Source organism: Salvelinus namaycush, chromosome 20 (assembly GCF_016432855.1).
Source record: "Salvelinus namaycush isolate Seneca chromosome 20, SaNama_1.0, whole genome shotgun sequence".
NCBI classification, from domain to species: Eukaryota; Metazoa; Chordata; class Actinopteri; order Salmoniformes; family Salmonidae; genus Salvelinus; species Salvelinus namaycush.
This window is the reverse complement of record NC_052326.1, coordinates 6,154,181-6,176,033: the sequence shown is the minus strand read 5'-3', so window position 1 is coordinate 6,176,033 and position 21,853 is coordinate 6,154,181. Positions and strand designations below refer to the sequence as shown.

General features: G+C 43.3%; 1 protein-coding gene across 1 annotated transcript; it reads left to right on the top strand.

Moving 5' to 3' along the window:
• The first annotated feature begins 6,544 nt into the window (after positions 1–6,544).
• LOC120064989 (eukaryotic translation initiation factor 2 subunit 2-like) lies at positions 6,545–20,732 on the top strand. Its single transcript, XM_039015613.1, has 9 exons — positions 6,545–6,681; positions 9,045–9,225; positions 9,351–9,451; positions 18,439–18,571; positions 18,674–18,777; positions 19,406–19,554; positions 19,679–19,735; positions 19,869–19,954; positions 20,397–20,732. Exons 1-9 carry the CDS (start codon positions 6,664–6,666, stop codon positions 20,570–20,572), a joined length of 1,005 nt encoding a protein of 334 aa, XP_038871541.1. The 5' UTR covers positions 6,545–6,663; the 3' UTR covers positions 20,573–20,732.
• The last annotated feature ends 1,121 nt before the right edge of the window (positions 20,733–21,853 follow it).

The window sequence follows — 21,853 nt, the reverse complement described above, 5'->3', positions numbered from 1 at the left end:
TATCTCTGGGAAGCTTTAACCTTTTACTGCAGTGGGCTAAATCACGGTCACACAGTGATTCTTGGTAGTCTTAAACAAATCTACTTTGGAACAACAGTATACATCTCACACACGTGGTTATGGGCTTTTTAAAAAAGAAGACAACTGTACCATATCAGATATAGAGTTGAAATGTATTCAATTTTGAGTTTGCATCCCAATATAACACTTTATATACAGTACCAGTCAAAAGTTTGGACATACCTACTCATTTAAGGTTTTTCTTTATTTTTATTATTTTCTACATTGTAGAATAATAGCAAAGACATCAAAACTATGAAATAACACATATGGAATCATGTTGTAACCAAAAAAAGTGTTAAACAAATCAAAATGTATTTTAGATGTTAGATTCTTCAAAGTAGATAATCTGGCCACAAACCTTTGCCTTGAAGACAGCTTTGCACAATCTTGGCATTCTCTCAACCAGTTTCATGAGGAATGCTTTTCCAACAGTCTTGAAGGAGTTCCCATATATGCTGAGCAGTTGTTGGCTGCTTTTCCTACACTCTGCGGTCCAACTCATCCCAAACCATCTCAATTGGGTTGAGGTCGGGTGATGGTGGCCAGGTTATCTGAAGCAGCACTCCATCTCTCTCCTTATCACGACTCAAGATATGACCAAGATACAGACACAGGAGGCGGATAGTAAGCAGAAAATGTATTATACAAAGGGGCAAGCAAAGGTTCGTAATCATAGGCAGGTTCAAACATGGGCAGAACGGCAGGCAGGCTCAGGGTCAGGACAGGCAGAAAGGTCAAATCCGGGAGACTAGAAAAACAAACTCGAGAGCAGGAGAAACACGCTGGTAAGACCTGATAAGACAAGACGAACTGGCAACAGACAAACAGAAAACGCAGGTATAAATATACAGGGGATAATGGGGAAGAATAGGAGACACCTGGTGGGGGGTGGAGACAAGCACAAGACAGGTGAAACAGATCAGGGTGTGACAGTACCCCCCCTCTAGGAGCGCCACCTGGCGTCCTATCCAGGCACATACCTGGTTGACCGGGGTGTCTGCGCCGGAACTCTGCGATGAGGGCTGGGTCCAGGATGTTCCTAGCAGGGACCCAGCACCTCTACTCTGGGCCATAACCCTCCCAGTCAACCAGGTACTGAAATCCCCAAACACTCAGGAGGCGCTTTACCGTGTACGCCGGATGGCTGTCGATAAGACGGGGGAGAGGTGTGGGCCTGGAAACAGGAGACAAAGGGCTGTGAGACAGAGGTTTAATCCTAGACACATGGAAAGTGGGATGTATACAGAGGGTCCGGGGCAACAGAAGACAAACAGCAGTGGGGCTAAGGACTTCAGAGATGGGGAAAGGGCTGATAAAGTGGGGGGAAAGTTTATAGGACTCCACCCAGAGGGGCAGATCCCGAGTGGTGAGCAAGACCCTCTGCCCGAGACGATAGCGGGGAGCCAGGGTCCGGTGGCAGTCCGCTTGTCGATGATACCTGGAGGTGGTCTTAAGAAGAGCGGACCGGGCTCTCTTCCAGATACGCGGATGAACATCTGGGTCGAGGGTAGGTTGGCCTCTTCCTCTTGCTCTGGGAAGAGCGGGGGCTAATAAACCACAGAGCACTCGAAGGGCGAGAGACCAGTGGCCGAGCAGGGAAGGGTTTTCCGGGCATACTCCACCTACACGAGTTGCTGGCTCCCGATGGTGGGGTTGGCCGAGACGAGGCAATGAAGAGTCGTCTCCAGGTCCTGATTGGATTGCTCCGACTGGCCATTAGATTGAGGATGAAACCCGGAGGAAAGGCTGGCCAACGACCCAATGAGGGTGGAGAACACCTTCCAGAATCGAGATGAGAACTGAGGACCACGATCAAAGACCGTGTCGACTGGAAGTCCATGCATTCAGAAGACGTTCTGTACCATGAGTTGGGCCATATCCTTGGCTTAGGATAACTTGGGAAGGCGGGTAAAATGGGCGGCTTTGGAAAACCGGTCCACCACCATAAGTATGGTGGTGTTGCCATCAGACGGAGGGAGACCAGTGACAAAGTCCAGGGATATATGGGACCAGGGGTGATGAGGAACAGGGAGTGGTTGTAAGAGGCCGGCCGGAGCTTGCCTCGGAGTCTTATTCTGAGCACACTCCGTGCATGCGGCGACGAATGTGGAGACATCAGAAACCATAGTGGACCACCAAAAACATTGTCGGAGGAAGGCCAGGGTCCGGCAGGAGTCGGGAGGGCAGGTTATATTAGAGGAATGAGCTCATTCCAGGACCGTGGACCAGGCAGAATCCGGGACAAACAACCCGTTAGCCGCTTCCCCCGGTGTCCAGTTGGGAATGTTGCGCCTTGCGGACCAGGCTCTCGATACCCCACGAGTGTCGCTGCAAGACAGGAGATAGGATGGATGGTCTCTGAGTCAGATGGAGTAGCAACAGAGCTAGGTAAGCGAGAGAGGGCGTCAGGCTTCACATTCTATAACCCAGAGCGGTAGGAGATGGTGAAATTGAAACGAGTGAACAACAGAGCCCAACAAGCCTGCCTTGAGTTGAGGTGCTTGGCGGTGCGGGATTTGCTAATTTCTACCACCACTACCGCCACGGAGATATTACAGATTCTTATGGCCTGTCCACACTAGGAATGGATGTTCTGCCCCTTTTAGACAGTGTCTCCATTCCTCCAGCTCCATCTTGACCGCAAGAAGTTCCCAGTTACCAACGTAATAGTTCTTCTCCACGGGATTAAGATGATGGGATAGGAAAGCGCAGGGATGCAGCTTTTGGTCCTGGGCAGAATGCTGGGACAGGACGGCCCCCACTCCAACGTCCGAGGCATCGACCTCCACCACGAACTGAAGGGACGGGTCCAGATGGATTAAGATGGGCGCTGTAGTGAACCGATGCTTGAGATCCGAAAACGCCTGGTCAGCAGCTGGGACCACGTGAACGGAGGGGAGTGCAGAGAGGGGGGAAGCCAGCGTGCTGTAGCCACGGATGAAGTGGCGGTAGAAATGAGCAAATCCCAGGAAACTTTGCAGCCGCAGTCTGGATGTGGGTTGGTGCCACTCAACCTTCGCTCTTACCTTGTCCGGATCCAACTGAATGTTCCCGGCAGTGATGATATATCCCAGAAAGGATACAAACAACTGGTTCTCCAGGAGGCATGGAGGACATGGAGAACATACTCCTGAACCGAATGGGAAAAGACAAGGATGTTGTCGAGGTAGACAAACATGAACCGGTTCAACATGTCACGGAGCACATTACTGACCAGAGCCTGGAATACTGCCGGAGCGTTGGTCAGTCCGAATGGCATAACCAGATACTCATACTGCCCACTAGCTGTGTTAAAGGCTGTCTTCCATTCGTCTACTTCCCGTATCCAAACCAGATGGTAGGCGTTCCGAATACGGTCGCCCCCTGGAGAGGCTCAAAAGCCAAGGAGAGGAGTGGTAGTGGGTAACGCTTTTTTACCGTGATGTCATTAAGGTCCCGGTAGTCGATACACGGGAGGAGAAGGGAGGAGATTAATGGCGCAGTTATACGGTCGATGAGGAGGAAGAGATGTGGCGTAGGCCTTGTTGAAAACACCCGGGAGTCCTGATACTCCGCTGGAACGTCGGAGAGATCCGACGCTTTAACCAAGCCCGCAGGAGGATGTCCAGAGGGTGGGCTGCGCCACCTGATGCAATGCGCATGACAGAACGAGCTTTAACCCAGGATGGAACTCGCAGTCCAGTCGATCAGGGGGTTGTGCCTCTGGAGCTACGAAAATCCCAAAACCACAGGTGCATGAGGAGATTCAATGAGTAGGAACCGCATGAACTCACTGTGATTCCCTGACACTCGCAGGTTAATATGAATCATACATGAGTGACCCTACCAAGAGAGTGTCCGTCCAATGCTCTGGGAACGGAGAGGAGTTGTGTGGAGATACCCAGCTCCGACACTAGGGTAGTGTCAATAAAGCTGTTGTCAGTCCCAGAGTCCACAAGCACCTAGAGAGTTTTAGACCGGTCACCCCACAACAGGATAGCATGGAGAGAAGCACAAGTAATGCGAACTGGGAGACTCCCTGTATGGCCCACCAGCGTACTCATACCTACTGATGAGCCTGGGCTTTTTATTGGACAGGGGATATGTAATGTCCTGAAGTTCCACAATACAGACAGCTTTTAGAGCTCAGTCTGCGTAAAACGGTCCTCAGGGGATAATCTAGCCCTGCCCAGTTGCATGGGCGCCGGAGGAGGCGAGTTGACAGTCCTCTATGATTTCTGAGGGAACTTGGGTGACATTGGATTCTCTCAGGAATGCAGGCGTCGCAGATTTCCGGGGTTCTTCGGAGGCAAGAGGAAAACCGTGGATGGGCGTGTGTGCCCGGGATCAGACCTCCTCTCCCTACTGCTTTCCCGTAGTCGCCCATCGATATTTATGGTCAAGGCTACGAGAGAGTCGACGTCCAAGGGAAACACCGGTCTCAACATCAACAGTGAAGAGTTGGCTCCGGGATGCCTTCGAGGCAGAGTTCCTCTGTCCAGTGTCTGTGTTATTTTGACCATCTTAATCTTTTCTTTTCATTGGCCAGTCTGAGATGTATTTTTCTTTGCAACTCTGCCTAGAAGGCCAGCATCCCGGAGTCGCCTCTTCACTGTTGACGTTGAGACTGGTGTTTTGCGGGTGCTATTTAATGAAGCTGCCAATTGAGGACTTGTGAGGTGTCTGTTTCTCAAACTAGACACTTTGATGTACTTGTCCTCTTGCTTAGTTGTGCACCGGCACCCCACTCCTCTTCTATTCTGGTTAAAGCCAGTCTGCGCTGTTCAGTGAAGGGAGTAGTACACAGCGTTGTACGAGATCTTCAGTTTCTTGGCAATTTCTCGCATGCAATAGCCTTCATTTCTCAGAACAAGATTAGACTGACGAGTTTCAGAAGAAAGCTCTTTGTTTCTGGCCATTTTGAGCCTGTAATCAAACCCACAAATTCTGATGCTCCAGATACACAACTAGTCTAAAGAAGGCCAGTTTTATTGCTTCTTTAATCAGGGCAACAGTTTTCAGCTGTGCTAACATAATTGCAAAAGGGCTTTCTAATGATCAATTAGCCTTTTAAAATTATAAACTCGGATTAGCTAACACAACGTGCCATTGGAACACAGGAGTGATGGTTGCTGATAATGGGCCTCTGTACGCCTATGTAGATATTCCATAAAACATCTGCAGTTTCCAGCTACAATAGTCATTTACAACATGAACAATGTCTACACTGTATTTCTGATCAATTTTATGTTATTTTAATGGACAAAATGTTTTCCTTTTCTTTCAAAAACAAGGACATTTCTAAGTGACCTCTAACTTTTGAACGGTAGTGTATATACACAAACAAATCTCAAAATCTCACTCAGTTTTGTTTTGAATACATTCATATTCACATGTATTCATATACATACAGTATATATACAGTACGCAGATTGTTATCTGAAGCATTTTGACAATGCCTTCATACATGTTCTGTAAGAATGTTGAAAGATTCATCAAACATTTTCAACTGAATTCAATAAAGATAGTGGCTTACCAAAAAGTGGCTTACCAAATGAAATGGAGATACGTGAGAATTGCAACACTGCTTTTGTGAAAGATGTTGAGGAAACTGCAATGACTACTGCAAAGTCGAATAAACAACTGAGGACGGGTGGAAAAGGAAGTTTCACAGACTTACTTTAGAACTACAGTATGTGTCTGAGAATGTGTAGTCCCCCAGCTATTTTGAGCAAGATTAATGACTGAACAGGGCCATTGAGCAGCGCAATGATAAACACAGAAATCTTCTTGATGAGCATGCATATATTACAACTGTTTTCTTTTAGATTCAGCCTTACACTTGATAATTTGACAAAAGGATTATAGATATTCTATAAGGCACAGCATTTGATGTTAAAAAGGGGCATGGAAGACAATATATGACATCCCTACAGGGATGTACATTTTTTAAATAAAAATCCCCTTAGTCTCGGATTTGCACATTTTGTTTCCAGATATAATTATTGCTTTCAGTCTCCTGGTGCCCAAAATCAAGCAAGTGCACGAGGTCCCATGACGATATGCTTTGATGCTCTGTCAGACTATTCAGTGAATACAGGCCCAAAATAAGGACAACAATGTGGCACTTATGAGCAAAATATTGTTATTTTAAGACCTTGTATAGTCATTGTGGGAAAGTTTCAAATTAAATGTATTTGTTTTCATGGTTGACAACAGGATAAACTGGCTTTATATCATAATGGCAGATCGCTTTCAGTCTCCTGACGCCCAAAATCAAGCAAGACCACGAAGTCCCATGATGATGTGCTTTGTTCCTATGTGAGACTTTAATACATGTCCAAAATAAGAACATCAATGTTCCACCTTCCCGGATGTTGTTGACCTGAATGTTGAGTTGTGTACACTGGACTATAATAGGTTGCCGGAGCACAAAAAACTACATTTCCCACTAGACCTTTCCCCTACACGTGGGCATGGAATAAATAATCTTTGCGCATGCGCACACATTACTGCTCGGTAGCTGATGCAAGAAACCCGAAACTGACCAGTGGTTTGGGTGATTAAAACATATACTGCAACGGATTTTCATCGTTATCTGACACAACATAGTCTGGAAACATGTCGGGAGACGACGAGGTAACTAATCCAATTTTACCATTGTAAATCGTGTTTATGAGAAACATAATTATGGCCTACACACGTGTGAGAATGAGGCAGCTAGCTATGGTCTAACGTTAGCCACCCCATGTTATTGCTGGTTAGATAGCTGCTTCATCTCCTTAAAATTGTCAGTAAAACCCTAGATATGTACTGTAGCTAACTATTTGTCATTGTGCGAACGTGTCCGATTCAATTTAGATATTGTGCTGACTGTTTGGTGGTTGTCAATGCAGTACCTATTTAACGTTCGCTATCTAACGATAGTTTTTGATTGTGTGTTCTGTTAGGTTAGTGCTTCGTCCCTGGTAGCTACGTTGCCCAGCTAGTTTGCTTTTTCCCGCAACGAGCCATTTTACAGATGTTTATGCGGAAGTTTCGCAGCCCGGCGTCCTTGATCATCCAAACCTAAACTAACGTTATTCAGTTTCGTCAAAATAACGTTTCCCGTCAACAGAGCCTGAGGCATATCCATTATCTCTAGGAACAATAGTTACAATTCGTTGGGTTGAATGAATGTGTCCTTTGATATCAAATAAGCGTTTGAAACACGTTTTTATCCAGGGTCTCCCATTTGTTCCCGCCTGTGGGTTGCCATTGTAGTCCATTCTAGACCTCACGGTCCAAGAGAGTAAACTACCATGTAAACTCCAACTTCTACAGGCGGAAAATGGGAGACCCTGGATAAATGTTTTAAACGCTTATTTGATAGCGAAGGCCACATTAGAGCCCTACCCATGCCCCCCGACGTTAAGGCCCTATATCAGGCCCGATTTGATTCTGTCAAATTTAAGGCCCGGCCCTACCCGAAATCAGGAATAACTTCCTGCGTTAGTAAATCCATTAGCTGTTCTTTTCTTTTGGTCATTGCTCCCTGCACACAGCTCGCTCTGCTCATGGCAGCTATGAGTATCTTAAACAACGGCTTAGCTGGGGCTGCTCTGCGCAGTGAGTAGACATGAGAGAGCTGTTAGCTACTTTTCATCACTCTAAACTAAAGGAACATTATTTTTATGTAAAAAAAATCCCTCCTGTCTTATATTTGGGCTCCCGAGTGGTGGTCTAAGGCACTGCATCTCAGTCCAAGAGGTGTCACTACAGTCCCTGGTTCGAATCCAGGCTGTATCACATCCGGCCGTGATTGGGAGGCCCATAGGGCTGCGCACAATTGGCCCAGTGTCGTCTTCATTGTGTTGCCATCATTGTAAATAAGAATTTATTCTTCATTGACTTGCCTTGTTAAGTAAAAAAAAAAAAAAGTTGCCGCATTTCTGACACATGTTATGATCTTAGTCAGTTATGTTACTGCAGAGCATGAGCAAATGGCTCAGCTTCAAGATGTTAGTGATGCCCTGCCCATTCGCCCGTTCGATAAAATACGGAACGGTTCTGTATTTCACTGAAAGAATAAACGTTTTGTTTTCGAAATGATAGTTTCCGGATTTGACCATATTAATGACCAAAGGCTCGTATTTCTGTGTTTTTATTATAATTATGATTTGATATTTGATAGAGCAGTCTGACTGAGCGGTGGTAGGCAGCAGCAGGCTCGTGAGCATTAATTCAAACAGCACTTTACTGTGTTTGCCAGCAGCTCTTAGCAATGCTTGAGCACAGTGCTGTTTATGACTTCAAGCCTATCAACTCCCGAGATTAGGCTGGCAATACTAGTGCCTATAAGAACATCCAATGGTCAAAGGTATATGAATTACAAATGGTCTAGAGAGATAGTCGACACGTCATAATTCTTATAACTACAACCTAAAACTTCTTAACTGGGAATATTGAAAAGTCATGTTAAAAGGAACCACCGGCTTTCATATGTTCTGAGCAAGGAACTTAAACGTTAGCTTTTTTACATGGCACATATTGCACTTTTACTTTCTTCTCCAATACTGTTTTTGCATTATTTAAACCAAATTGAACATGTGTCATTGAGACTAAATAGATTTTATTGATGTATTATATTAGGTTAAAATAAGTGTTCATTGTTCATTCAGTATTGTTCAAATTGTCATTATTACAAATATATATATAAAAAAATATTGGCCGATTTTAATCGGTATCGTCTTTCTTTAGTCCTCCAATAATCGGTATGGCAGTTGAAAAATCCTAATCGTTAGACCTCTACATTCAACCCAACGAATGATAAGTGTTGTTCCTAGAGATATTGGGGTATGCCTCTGTTGACTGGAAACATTATTTTGGCGTAACCAAATAGATTAGGTTTAGTAAGCAATCGCTCGTTGCGGGACGAAGCAAGTTAGCTATATTTTCAAGATGAATGCTGACACCGTCATAGGGGTCAGCCATTCGTAACACGTTCCATTTGTGCCTTGCAGATGATATTTGATCCCAACATGTCCAAGAAGAAGAAAAAGAAGAAGAAGCCTTTCATGCTAGATGAAGAAGGAGGGGACGGTGCCAGTGAGGATGCTCCACAGCCAGAAGCAAAGGAGGTGGAGGTGGATGGAGGAGAGGACAGAGAGGTGGACTTTGACGAGGATGATGGAAGGAGGAAAGGTGAGGAAGTAGCAGGGCCCTCGGGTGCCTTAACATAAAATAAAATAAAAAAAGGTGGATTTGCATGTGTCTGACTTATAAGACCTTTTGTAAGTAAGACTTTTTGATCTTGGTATGTTTGCCAGAAATCTCTGACGACCTGGATGACTTAAACTTCTTCAACCAGAAGAAGAAGAAAAAGAAAAAGCCAAAGACATTTGACAATGATGTAGAGGAGGGAATAAAGGTACGTTTTGGGTTCAGTGCCCAGATAGCTGGCCAGTGGGCCTTAGCGTGTATGTTGACTTTATTTGAGCATGTTTTCATAAGTGTCTATTCAATTATGGAAATGTTTGACTTATCTACAAAATGGATTCCTGTCAACCTTGTAGTTGGTGGATATGTCTCATAGATGGGGATAAGATGGATCCTTGCATTTGTAGCGGTTTTAATTATACACGGAGTGTACAAAACATTAGGATATAGACTGACATGGGGAGTCCAGGTAAAAGCCATGATCCTTTATTGATGTCACTTGTTATTAAGTCAATCCACTTCAATCAGTGTTGATGAAGGGGACGAGACAGGTAATAGAAGGGGAAGACGGGTTAGGAAAGATTTTAAGCCTTGAGACAATTGAGACATGGAATGTATGCGTGTGCCGTTAGGGGTGAATGGTCAAGACAAAATATAAGGAGCACCGGTTTGTGTCAAGAACTGAAACGCTGATGGGGTTTTCACACTCAGTTTCCCGTGTGTATCAAGAATGGTCCACCACTGGGCTTGGGCGTAAATAGCCACGGAGTGGTTTTTCAATACCGTTTAAACTATTTCTTTTAAGTTTTTCAATACATATTTGTAGATGTTTTTTAAGTAAATACCTGCATGCAACTTGTGTAATGCATTAGGGGATGAAGCACATTGCGTTCTTATTTCACCTGTCATGTTATTTTACATTGTGAAGCTTACTTAGTTCCCCAGCACAGTTGAGCCAGTTACATGTTTGTTTGTCAATAAGACAACGAGAGAAAGCGGGAGCAGGTGAGTCCAGCTGCGTATTGACAAGGGTGACTTTTTATATTGAAAGCAAGTGTTTTTGCTTCAATAGAGTGATCAGGGAGGTGCAACTATAGTTTTCCTTCACAGAACGTACATCACTGCAACACATTTGCATAAAATATCTTAATTTTCATCAGATGACAACAGAAGTGCAACGCTATTTGGCTTATCTATGTTTACAAAACGCAGCAAGATATTTTAACTTTTTTCCTGTGAAAAACGTAGAATTACGCGTTAACACAACCCCTCGTTTAACTTGCTATCTAAGTGTCTGAATTAATAAGGTGACAGGGTATCATATTGTGTTAGCACTCTACTGTGTTTGAGAAGTCAAAGACCTTTGGAGTAGTTATCTGTACAGCTACCACTGCTATCTTGGGGCGGCAGGTCGACGAGTGGTTAGAGTGTTGGGCTAGTAAGCGAAAGGTTGCTAGATCAAGTCCCCGAGCTGACAAGGTAAAAATCTGTCGTTCTGCCCCTGAACAAGGCAGTTAACCCACTGTTCCTAGGCCGTCATTGTAAATAAGAATTTGTTCTTAAAACTTCTTATGGCTGCAATCCCGTTAACGGGATCGATATGACAACAGCCAGTGAAAGTGCAGGGCGCCAAATTCAAACATTCTCATAATTAAAATTCCTCAAACATACATGTATCTTACACCATTTTAAAGGTAATCTTGTTGTTAATCCCACCAAAGTGTCTGATTTCAAATAGGCTTTTCAGCGAAAGCACCACAAACGATTGTTAGGTCACCACCAACTCAAAGAAAAATTCTGCCATTTTTCCAGCCAAAGAGAGGAGTCACAAAAAGCACAAATAGAGATAAAATTAATCACTAACCTTTGATCTTCATCAGATGACACTCATAGGACTTCATGTTACACAATACATATGTCTTGTTCGATTAAGTTCATATTTATATCCAAAAACCTCCATTTACATTGGCGCCACGTTCAGAAATGCCTCAAAAATATCCGGAGAAATTGCAGAGAGCCACGTCAAATAACAGAAACTCATCATAAACTTTGATGAAAGATACATGTTTTACATAGAATTAAAGATACACTTGTTCTTAATGCAACCGCTGTGTCAGATTTCAAAAAGCTTTACGGCAAAACACAATATTCAATAATCTGAAAACAGCGTTCAGTCACAAAAGCAAGCCATACAGTTACCCGCCCAAATTGGGCAGTCAACAAAACTCAAAAAGCATTATAAATCTTCACTTACCTTTGCTGATCTTCGTCGGAATGCACTCCCAGGACTCCCACTTCCACAAGAAATGTTTTGTTTTTTTCGGTAATGTCCGTCATTTATGTCCAAATAGCTATTTTTGTCGCATGTTTGGTATACAAATCCCACGTCAGGGAAGCGCGTTCACTAAAACCTGACGAAATGTCCAAAAGTTCCGTAACAGTCAGTAGAAACATGTCAAACGATGTATTGAATCAATCTTTAGAATGTTTTTAACATAAATCTTGAATAACGTTCCAACCGGAGAATTACATTGACTTCAGATGAGCGATGGAACAGAGCTCACTCTCATGTGAACACGCATGGTCAAAGAATGGTCACCTCATGGCAGACGTGACTAATTCTCCTCTCATTCGGCCCCCCTTTACAGTAGAGGCATCAGACAAGGTTCTACAGACTGTTGACATCTAGTGGAAGCCGTAGGAAGTGCAAACTCATCCATATCGTTGTGATTTTAATGGGAGCTTGGTTGAAAATGGACCAGCCTCAGAATTTCCACTTCCTGTTTGGAATTTTTCTCGGGTTTTTGCCCGCCATATGAGTTCTGTTATACTCACAGCCATAATTCAAACCGTTTTAGAAACTTCAGAGTGTTTTCTATCCAATACTACTAATAATATGCATATATTAGCAACTATGACTCAGGAGCAGGCCGTTTACTCTGGGCACCTTTCATCCAAGCTACTCAATACTGCCCCTGCAGCCATAAATTAACTAACTCGCCTAGTTAAATAAATAAAATCTCAATTTCCTTGCGTTTTCTCCCCCCCCTCTTCGTTCTGGCCCATCTGCTCCTCTTCTCCGAGCAGAGCAGGCAGGCCTGTTGCTCTAGCGACTCCAGACTCCACACAGACACAGATGGGGTTAGTTCTAAAAATATATTTGGTGTAGGTATATATGCTGTTGGAGAGCCAGTACTGCATGCGTCAACTTTGTTCATATCTCGTTCACATTCACTTGTAAATGTCCAAATTTAACAAATGACATTAGGTAGTTCCTACATATATGCATAACTTTATGAGCAGGATTGCCTGTCTTTGCAATTCGTTTATTTTCTTTAGCGTTAGCACTCGTTAGAATATTTAGCTTGCAGCCTCCATTTAAAATTCGCTGTTTTGCATTTTGCTAATGGACACCCTTGTGGTTTTGCGTTTTTGGCACCCCCTTTTGAACTAAACTGGTAATACCGTATCCCGTGGTGAGCGGACAGTATGACGATATGAAAATCTGGATACCGCCCAACCCTATCTATTACCCAACGGACATCCAGCCAACTTGACCCAACTGTGGGAAGCATTGGAGTCAACATGGGCCAACATCCCTGTTCAACACTTCTGACACCTTGTAGTGTCCAATTGAGGCTGTTCTGAGGGCAAAAGGGGGTGCACCTCAATATTAGGAAGGTGTTCCTAAAGTTTTTGTACACTCAGTGTACAGTGAATGACTTTCTGTGTTGTGGCTTGACATGTTAAATTTCTCCTGCGACGGATTTCAGTCATAGGGTTTCTGGAGAGGTCGTTTTTGAGATCAGTGTAGATCCGCACTAAAATACACTGCTCAAAAAAATAAAGGGAACACGTAAACAACACAATGTAACTCCAAGTCAATCACACTTCTGTGAAATCAAACTGTCCACTTAGGAAGCAACACTGAATGACAAAAAATTTCACATGCTGTTGTGCAAATGGAATAGACAAAATGTGGAAATTATAGGCAATTAGCAAGACACCCCCAATAAAGGAATGGTTCTGCAGGTGGTGACCACAGACCACTTCTCAGTTCCTATGCTTCCTGGCTGATGTTTTGGTCACTTTTGAATGCTGGCGGTGCTTTCACTCTAGTGGTAGCATGAGACGGAGTCTACAACCCACACAAGTGGCTCAGGTAGTGCAGTTCATCCAGGATGGCACATCAATGCGAGCTGTGGCAAAAAGGTTTGCTGTGTCTGTCAGTGTAGTGTCCAGAGCATGGAGGCGCTACCAGGAGACAGGCCAGTACATCAGGAGACGTGGAGGAGGCCGTAGGAGGGCAACAACCCAGCAGCAGGACCGCTACCTCCGCCTTTGTGCAAGGAGGTGCACTGCCAGAGCCCTGCAAAATGACCTCCAGCAGGCCACAAATGTGCAGGTGTCTGCTCAAACGGTCAGAAACAGACTCCATGAGGGTGGTATGAGGGCCCAACGTCCACAGGTGGGGGTTGTGCTTACAGCCCAACACCGTGCAGGACGTTTGGCATTTGCCAGAGAACACCAAGATTGGCAAATTCGCCACTGGCGCCCTGTGCTCTCCACAGATGAAAGCAGGTTCACACTGAGCACATGAGCACATGTGACAGACGTGACAGAGTCTGGAGACGCCGTGGAGAACGTTCTGCTGCCTGCAACATCCTCCAGCATGACCGGTTTGGCGGTGGGTCAGTCATGGTGTGGGGTGGCATTTCTTTGTGGGGCCGCACAGCCCTCCATGTGCTCGCCAGAGGAAGCCTGACTGCCATTAGATACCGAGATGAGATCCTCAGACCTCTTGTGAGACCATATGCTGACACATGCACATTTGTGGCCTGCTGGAGGTCATTTTGCAGGGCTCTGGCAGTGCACGTCCTTGCACAAAGGCGGAGGTAGCGGTCCTGCTACTGGGTTGTTGCCCTCCTACGGCCTCCTCCACGTCTCCTGATGTACTGGCCTGTCTCCTGGTAGCGCCTCCATGCTCTGGACACTACGCTGACAGACACAGCAAGCCTTTTTGCCACAGCTCGCATTGATGTGCCATCCTGGATGAACTGCACTACCTGAGCCACTTGTGTGGGTTGTAGACTCCGTCTCATGCTACCACTAGAGTGAAAGCACCGCCAGCATTCAAAAGTGACCAAAACATCAGCCAGGAAGCATAGGAACTGAGAAGTGGTCTGTGGTCACCACCTGCAGAATCACTCCTTTATTGGGGGTGTCTTGCTAATTGCCTATAATTTCCACCTTTTGTCTATTCCATTTGCACAACAGGATGTGAAATTTATTGTCAATCAGTGTTGCTTCCTAAGTGGACAGTTTGATTTCACAGAAGTGTGATTGACTTGGAGGTACATTGTGTTGTTTAAGTGTTCCCTTTATTTTTTTGAGCAGTGTATCTCTGGGGGTTTGGACATGACAGCCTAATGCAGACCGAATCGGTTCTACAAAACATATTCTCAAATGTTATTTTCGCTGGTTACGCTGTGTGCACTGAACTGACATGCATGATTTTTGATCACACACCAGTGTTCAGATGAAGGGAATACTTTTTTTATCATGCGCACATCAGCAGCACTCAACTCACAGCGGTGTGTAGCCTACTGTAGCTTCTGGCAAAGTCATTCAAAGCCAGTACTTCTATCACTCAGGATGCATCTTTCCATTATTTTTGCCATGTAATGTTATTAAAACAAAATCAGACAACCCCATGGTAGAATAGTTTACCTATTTACATAGTTGGCTTGTGTGTTCTATGCCAGAAATCTTTTTCTCAATGCACGTTGAAGATCTGAGAGCAGTAGGAGGGAAACATGTATTCTGACAAGCAGTCAATGCACAACAATTCTAATGCAATCGTGGGAAAAAATGTTTGAATGCAGTTTTGAGCTTTGCAAAAATAAAAAAAGAGGGCGATCCCTGTTTTACATTGCTACCACATTCATGTCTGTACTCATTCAATTGTGCGTGGAATCTTTTTTTTTTACAAATGCAGTTTTACAACCAGAGTTTCAAGCATTGTTTAGGCACAGCTGAGCAACAGAGCTCTTAAAGGTGCAATGCCATTTTTGTAATAGAGACAAATGATTCAACCAAATTATATATATTTTTTTATAAGACAATAATTATTCATACTAACAATCAGAATGTTGTCCAAAGGGGTAGATGGACAAACCCCAATGCTTCAGTCATGTACATTTTATAGCCACTATGCTTCATCAGTTGGGCTACAGGTGATAATGCTAATAGCACATCTGATAATATGCACCATGCATAGGCTATACAGTGCATTCCACATTTTGCTACATTACAGCCTTATTCTAAAATTGTTTTTTTTTTATCCCCTCAATCTACACATAATACCCCATAATGACATAGCAAAAACATGTTTTTTGGGGGGAATGTATTCAAAATAAACAAATGTGCGTACAGTGGCAAAAGTATGTGAACCCTTTAGAAATACCTGGATTTCTGCATAAATTGGTTATGACATTTGATCTGATCTTCATCTAGTTCACAACAAGACAAACGGTCTGCTTAAACTAATAACGCGAACAATTATATGTTTTCATGAACACACCGTGTAAACATTCACAGTGCAGGGTGAAAAAAAGTATGTGAACCCTTGGATTTAAAAACTGGTTGACCCTCCTTTGGCAACAATAACCTCAACCAAACGTTTTCTGTAGGATCAGATCAGTCATGCCACAGAATCTCAATCGGGTTGAGGTCAGGACTCTGACTGGGCCACTCCAGAAGGAATATTTTCTTCCGGTGATTATTTACTAATGTGTTTTGGGTCGTTGTCCTTTTGCATCACCCAACTTCTGTTGAGCTGCAATTGGCAGACAGCCTAACATTCTCCTGCAAAATGTCTTGATTAACTTGGGAATTCATTTTGTGCTGTGATTTCTTTTCTCCCTCCACACATTGTGTTGTGTGTTCCTTCCAAACAACTCAACTGTAGTTTCATCTGCCCACAGAATATTTTGACAGTAGCGCTTGGGAACATCCAGTTGCACTTTTGCTAACTTCAGACATGCAGCAATGTTTTTTGGACAGAATTGGCTTCTTCTGTGGTGTCCTCCCATGAACACCATTCTTGTTTAGTGTTTTACGTATCGTAGACTCGTCAGAGATGGTAGCATGTTCCAGATATTTCTGTAAGTCTTTAGCTGACACTAGGATTCTTCTTAACCTCATTGAGCATTCTGCACTGTGCTCTTGCAGTCATCTTTGCAGGACAGCCACTCCCAGGGAGAGTAGCAACAGTGCTGAACTTTCTCCATTTATTAAACAATTTGTATTACCGTGGACTGATGAACATCAAGGCTTTTAGATACTTTTGTAACCCTTTCCAGATTTATGCAAGTTAACAATTCTTAGATCTTCTGAGATCTCTTGTTTGATGCATGGTTCACATCAGGCAATGCTTCTTGTGAATAGCAAACTCAAATTTTGTGAGTGTTTCTTATAGGACAATGCAGCTCTAACCAACATCTCTAATCTCTTCTCATTGATTGGACTCCAGGTTAGCTGACTCCTGACTCCAATTAGCTTTTGGATAAGTCATTAGCCTAGGGGTTCACATACGTTTTCCAACCTACACTGTTTAAATGATGTATTCAATATAGGCAAGAAATACAATGATTTGTGTTATTAGTTTAAGCACACTGTCTATTGTTATGACTTAGATGAAGATCATATCAAATTTGATGACCAATTTATCCAGGTAATTCCAAAGGGTTCACATACCTTTTCTTTCCACTAAGTATTCACACCTTTTACTCAGTACTTTGTTGAAGCACTTTTGGCAGTGATTACAGCCTTAAGTCTTCTTGGGTATGATGCTACAAGCTTGGCTCACCTGTATTTGGGGAGTTTCTCCCATTCTCTGTACATCCTCTCAAGCTCTGTCAGGTTGGATGGGGGGGGGGGGGTGTCTGTCGCTGCTCATCTATTTTCATGTCTGTCCAGAGATGTCTGAGTCTTTAGGTGCCTTTTGGGGAACCCCAAGTGGGATGTCATGTGCCTTTTACTGAGGAGTGGCTTCCGTCTGGCCACTCTACCATAAAGGCCATATTGGTGGGAGTGCTGCAGAAATGGTTGTCCTTCTGGAAGGTTCTCCCATCTCCACAGAGGAACTCTAGAGCTCTGTCAGTAACCATTGGGTTCTTGGTCACCTTCCTGACCATGGCCCTTCTCCCCCAATTGCTCAGATTGGCTGGGCGGCCAGCTCTAGGAGGAGTCCAAACTTCTTCCATTTAACAATGATGGAGGCCACTGTGTCCCTGGAATTTCATTGCTCCAAACTTTGTTTTTAGTCCCCTTACCCAGATCTGTGCCTCAACACAATCCTGTCTCGGAGGTCTACAGACAATTCCTTCAACCTCATGGCTTGTTTTTTGTTCTCTGACATGCACTGTCAACTGTGGGACCTTTTTATACACGGGTGTGTGCCTTTCCAAATCATGTCCAATCATTTGAATTTACCACAGGTGGACTCCAATCAAGTTGTAGAAACATCTCAAGGATGATCAATGAAAAAAGGATGCACCTTAGCTCAATTTTGAGTCTCATAGCAAAGGGTCTGAATGTAATTTAAGATCTAATTTGCTAACATTTCTAAAAACCTGCTTTCACTTTGTCATTATGGGGCGTTCTGTGTAGATTGAGGAAATGGTTGTATTTAATTCATTTTAGAATAAGGCTGTAAAGTAAGAATGTGGACGAAGTCATGGGGTTTGAATATTTTCTGAATACACTGAATGCATGGACCAATATGTTAAAATAATAACACAATTTTCAAAAGTATGTTATTGGGCCCATTTCTGGAGGTGGAAATTATATTTTAGATTGTGTCAGCATAATTTTGTCATTCATTTTAGGGTAAATGTCCCTTTAAAAAGTCACCAGAACTGAGCTCAGTCCTATATAAAAATGTTTCTGGAAGGACCCCCTAAGCAAGGAGAATGGAGTTGGTCAAACTCTGTTTAATACATGTACAAAATGATCCTCTATCCCTGAAAGTACGATGGTCATGACTTTCTTTACATGAATGTGGGGGTTAACTTGGCCCCTTACAATCGATCTGAGATGGACTTGAGTTTCGGTCATGGGATTATTATTAAAAAAATTAACCCCTGTGTTTAGTATGTATCCAATTGACTTTATTCTATAACTGTCCATACACAGGAGCTGAAAATTGAGACCGAGCCCTCTGAAACCAACGGAGAGGGCGACTTGATGTTAGAACTAGGAAAAAAGAAAAGGAAGCCCAAGGCTGTGAATTTTGACATGGATGACGACATGGAAATCAAAGATGACGGTGAGTGTACTGAATTCACAGGCTGGATAAATGTTGCAAGCCATAATACGTTAAATTAATGCAAACTGACATTTGGCCTTTCTCATACCTTGTGGTTTAAAGCCCAGGAAGACGACGATGGAAAGAACACTGACGACATCACGTTCAGCAGCACACAGTTGGGCCCTACGTGGGCGGGCTCAGAGAGAGACTACACATATGACGAGGTACAATCTGAGTCTGTGGGTCAAGAGACTTCCCTTAAAGCTGCAATATGTAACTTTTTGGGCGACCTGACCAAATTAACATAGAAATGCGAGTTATAGATCTGTCACTCACTGAAAGCAAGTCTAAGAAGCTGTAGATCTGGTCTGTGTGCTAATTCTATGCTTACCGTTCTTAAGTGTAGTTTTTCAGGTCTAACTTTCGGTTTTGTACAACAGCTTCAAACAGTTGAAAATACATCTGGGTTATTGAAAATATATTTCACAGCGGTTTAGATGGTACAATTATTCTCTACACTGTTACATTACTTGTTTTGTGACATAAATCAAAATTTGGCAAACTATTAGAATTTTAGCAACCAGGAAATGGCGGCGTGATTTCTGCATATTGTAATAAAAAAATAGATTTTAGAGGAATATTACACCAGAGTATATTACACTAGGCATTTTCATCAGAGACCTAAGATGTTCGACAAGATGTCAGGTCATCATGACCTTAAATAAAGAAATGTTTAGTCACATCTTCATTTGAAAATTATTGGTCTAATCTTATTGAAGCTAATGTCTTTCAGTGGTGTTTCCCAAGTATTTCATTCTACAATCCAGGCTGATTCATCTCCCTCCCTTGTAGCTGCTGAATCGTGTCTTTCAAATCATGCGGGAGAAGAATCCTGACATGGTGGCTGGGGAGAAGCGGAAGTTTGTCATGAAGCCTCCCCAGGTGGTCCGAGTGGGCACCAAGAAGTCATCCTTCGTCAACTTCACCGACATCTGCAAACTGTGAGAATACCATGAGATGCGCTGTTGGCGTTTTTAGAGATGTTGAGGTTTAATGACTTAGTCTCCCTTGTTGAGTCACATTATTTTGCGTCATTAGTCCTTTTACTGTAATTTTTCTTGACAGGTTGCATCGGCAGCCAAAACATCTCCTGGCCTTCTTGTTGGCTGAGCTTGGAACAAGGTAAGATTTTGGTCAGCAAGTGAAGAAAAGCATTTATCTGCTATGTTTAAAAAAATAAAAATAAATATTTTTTTGAACATGAATGTGTATGGAGGATATGAATTTATGGCTGAAACTATTTTTATTGCAACAGTGGCTCTATAGACGGAACTAATCAGCTCATCATCAAAGGAAGATTCCAGCAGAAACAGATAGAGAATGTCTTACGGAGATATATTAGTAAGTGCTCGTGTTGACAATTGTCCTACCTTTGTACGCATCTCTGAACTCGTGATTTTAATTCTGATTTCAGTTAATCAGTGCAAATGAGAGGTTGACGATAATCTACTGTACTTAACATTTTTTGTTTAAAATGATAGGGGTCCGACTTTGCAATTTGCTAGACCTGCTTGGTTGTGAGCTGTTCCTCTAGGATTTTTTGCAAAATATACAATTCTGTACATACTGTTCGAGGGTTTGCAAATTTGACCAATTACCGCGCTATTTCCACAACAGTTAAATCAGTGCAATATTATCGCATAAAACGGACTTATCACCGCAGTACAAAAAGCCGGTTAGCAATTTCAACCAATCAATCACCTGACCTTCACAGCATATGGTTAATTCAAACCAGATGCCAACACTTCCCAATCTCATCCAAGTTTTTCTATCCCCTTTTTAGAGGAGTATGTGACGTGCCATACATGTCGCTCCCCTGACACCATCCTCCAGAAGGACACACGACTCTACTTCCTACAGTGCGAGACCTGCCACTCCCGTTGTTCCGTCGCCAGCATCAAGGCAGGTTTCCAGGCAGTCACAGGCAAGAGGGCTCAGCTCCGTGCCAAAGCCAATTAAAACCACCACCGCTGCCCCCTCTCCCCCATCTGTGCTCTCTTTCTCTCTCAGAAGCGGAATGGACAGGATGGGGCAGGCTGGACGCTTTTATGGACCGTCTGTGGATTTGTTACCTATTGTAAAGAAATGAATAAATCGTATACCATCTGGGTGATCAGACGCAGTCTATATTTCCTAATTCCATCATCCATCACTATGGTGGACCAGGGTAATGGAGGCTCAATTTAATATACAAGTGTTGTTTATTTGATACTACTCGATAAATCCATTATTTTGTTCAGACCATCCCTGTTTGTGCACCAGGTTCTTAGCTTCCAAAAGTATGATTTCAGTATTATGAATGCCAAATGTTAAGAGCCCATATTAGGGTATGTTCAAACAGACACACTGATGTGTAAAAAACGCAGGAACTCAGTGGGATAATTTGCTTTGGGGGAGGGGTTAGGGTTGTTACACTGTCAGAAAAGTTGCTAATACAGTTGAAGTCGGAAGTTTACATACACCTTAGCCAAATACATTTAAACTCCGTTTTTCACAACTCCGGACATTTAATCCTAGTAAAAATTCCCTGTCTTAGGTGAGTTAGGATCACAACTTTATTTTAAGAATGTGAAATGTCAGAATAGAAGAGAGAATTATTTATTTTGGCTTTTATTTCACATTCCCAGTGGGTCAGAAGTTTACATACACAATTAGTATTTGGTAGCATTGCCTTAAACAATTTAAACTTGGGTCAAATGTTTCGGATAGCCTTCCACAAGCTTCCCACAATAAGTTAGGTGAATTTTGGCCCATTCCTCCTGACAGAGCTGGTGTAACTGAGTCAGGTTTGTGGGCGTCCTTGCTCACAGACGCTTTTTCAGTTCTGCCTGCAAATTTTCTATAGGATTGAGGTCAGGGCTTTCTGATGGCCACTCAATACCATGACTTTGTTGTCCATAAGCCATTTTGCCACAACTTTGGAAGTATGCTTGGGGTCATTGTCCATTTGGAAGACCCATTTGCGACCAAGCTTTAACTTCCTGACTGATGTCTTGCTTCAATATATCCACATAATTTTCCATCCTCACGATGCCATCTATTTTGTGAAGTGCACCAGTCCCTCCTGCAGCAGAGCACCCCCACAACATGATGCTGCCATCCCCTTGCTTCACGGTTGGGATGGTGTTCTTCGGCTTGCAAGCTTTCCCCTTTTTCCTCCAAACATAACAATGGTCATTATGGCCAAACAGTTCTATTTTTGTTTCATCAGACCAGAAGACGTTTCTCCAAAAAGTACAA

Coding starts and splice junctions, on each gene's coding strand:
- LOC120064989 (XM_039015613.1), top strand. Junction 18,778..19,405: donor GAGACTACACATATGACGAG/GTACAATCTGAG, acceptor CCTCCCTTGTAG/CTGCTGAATCGTGTCTTTCA. Junction 19,736..19,868: donor TTGGCTGAGCTTGGAACAAG/GTAAGATTTTGG, acceptor TTATTGCAACAG/TGGCTCTATAGACGGAACTA.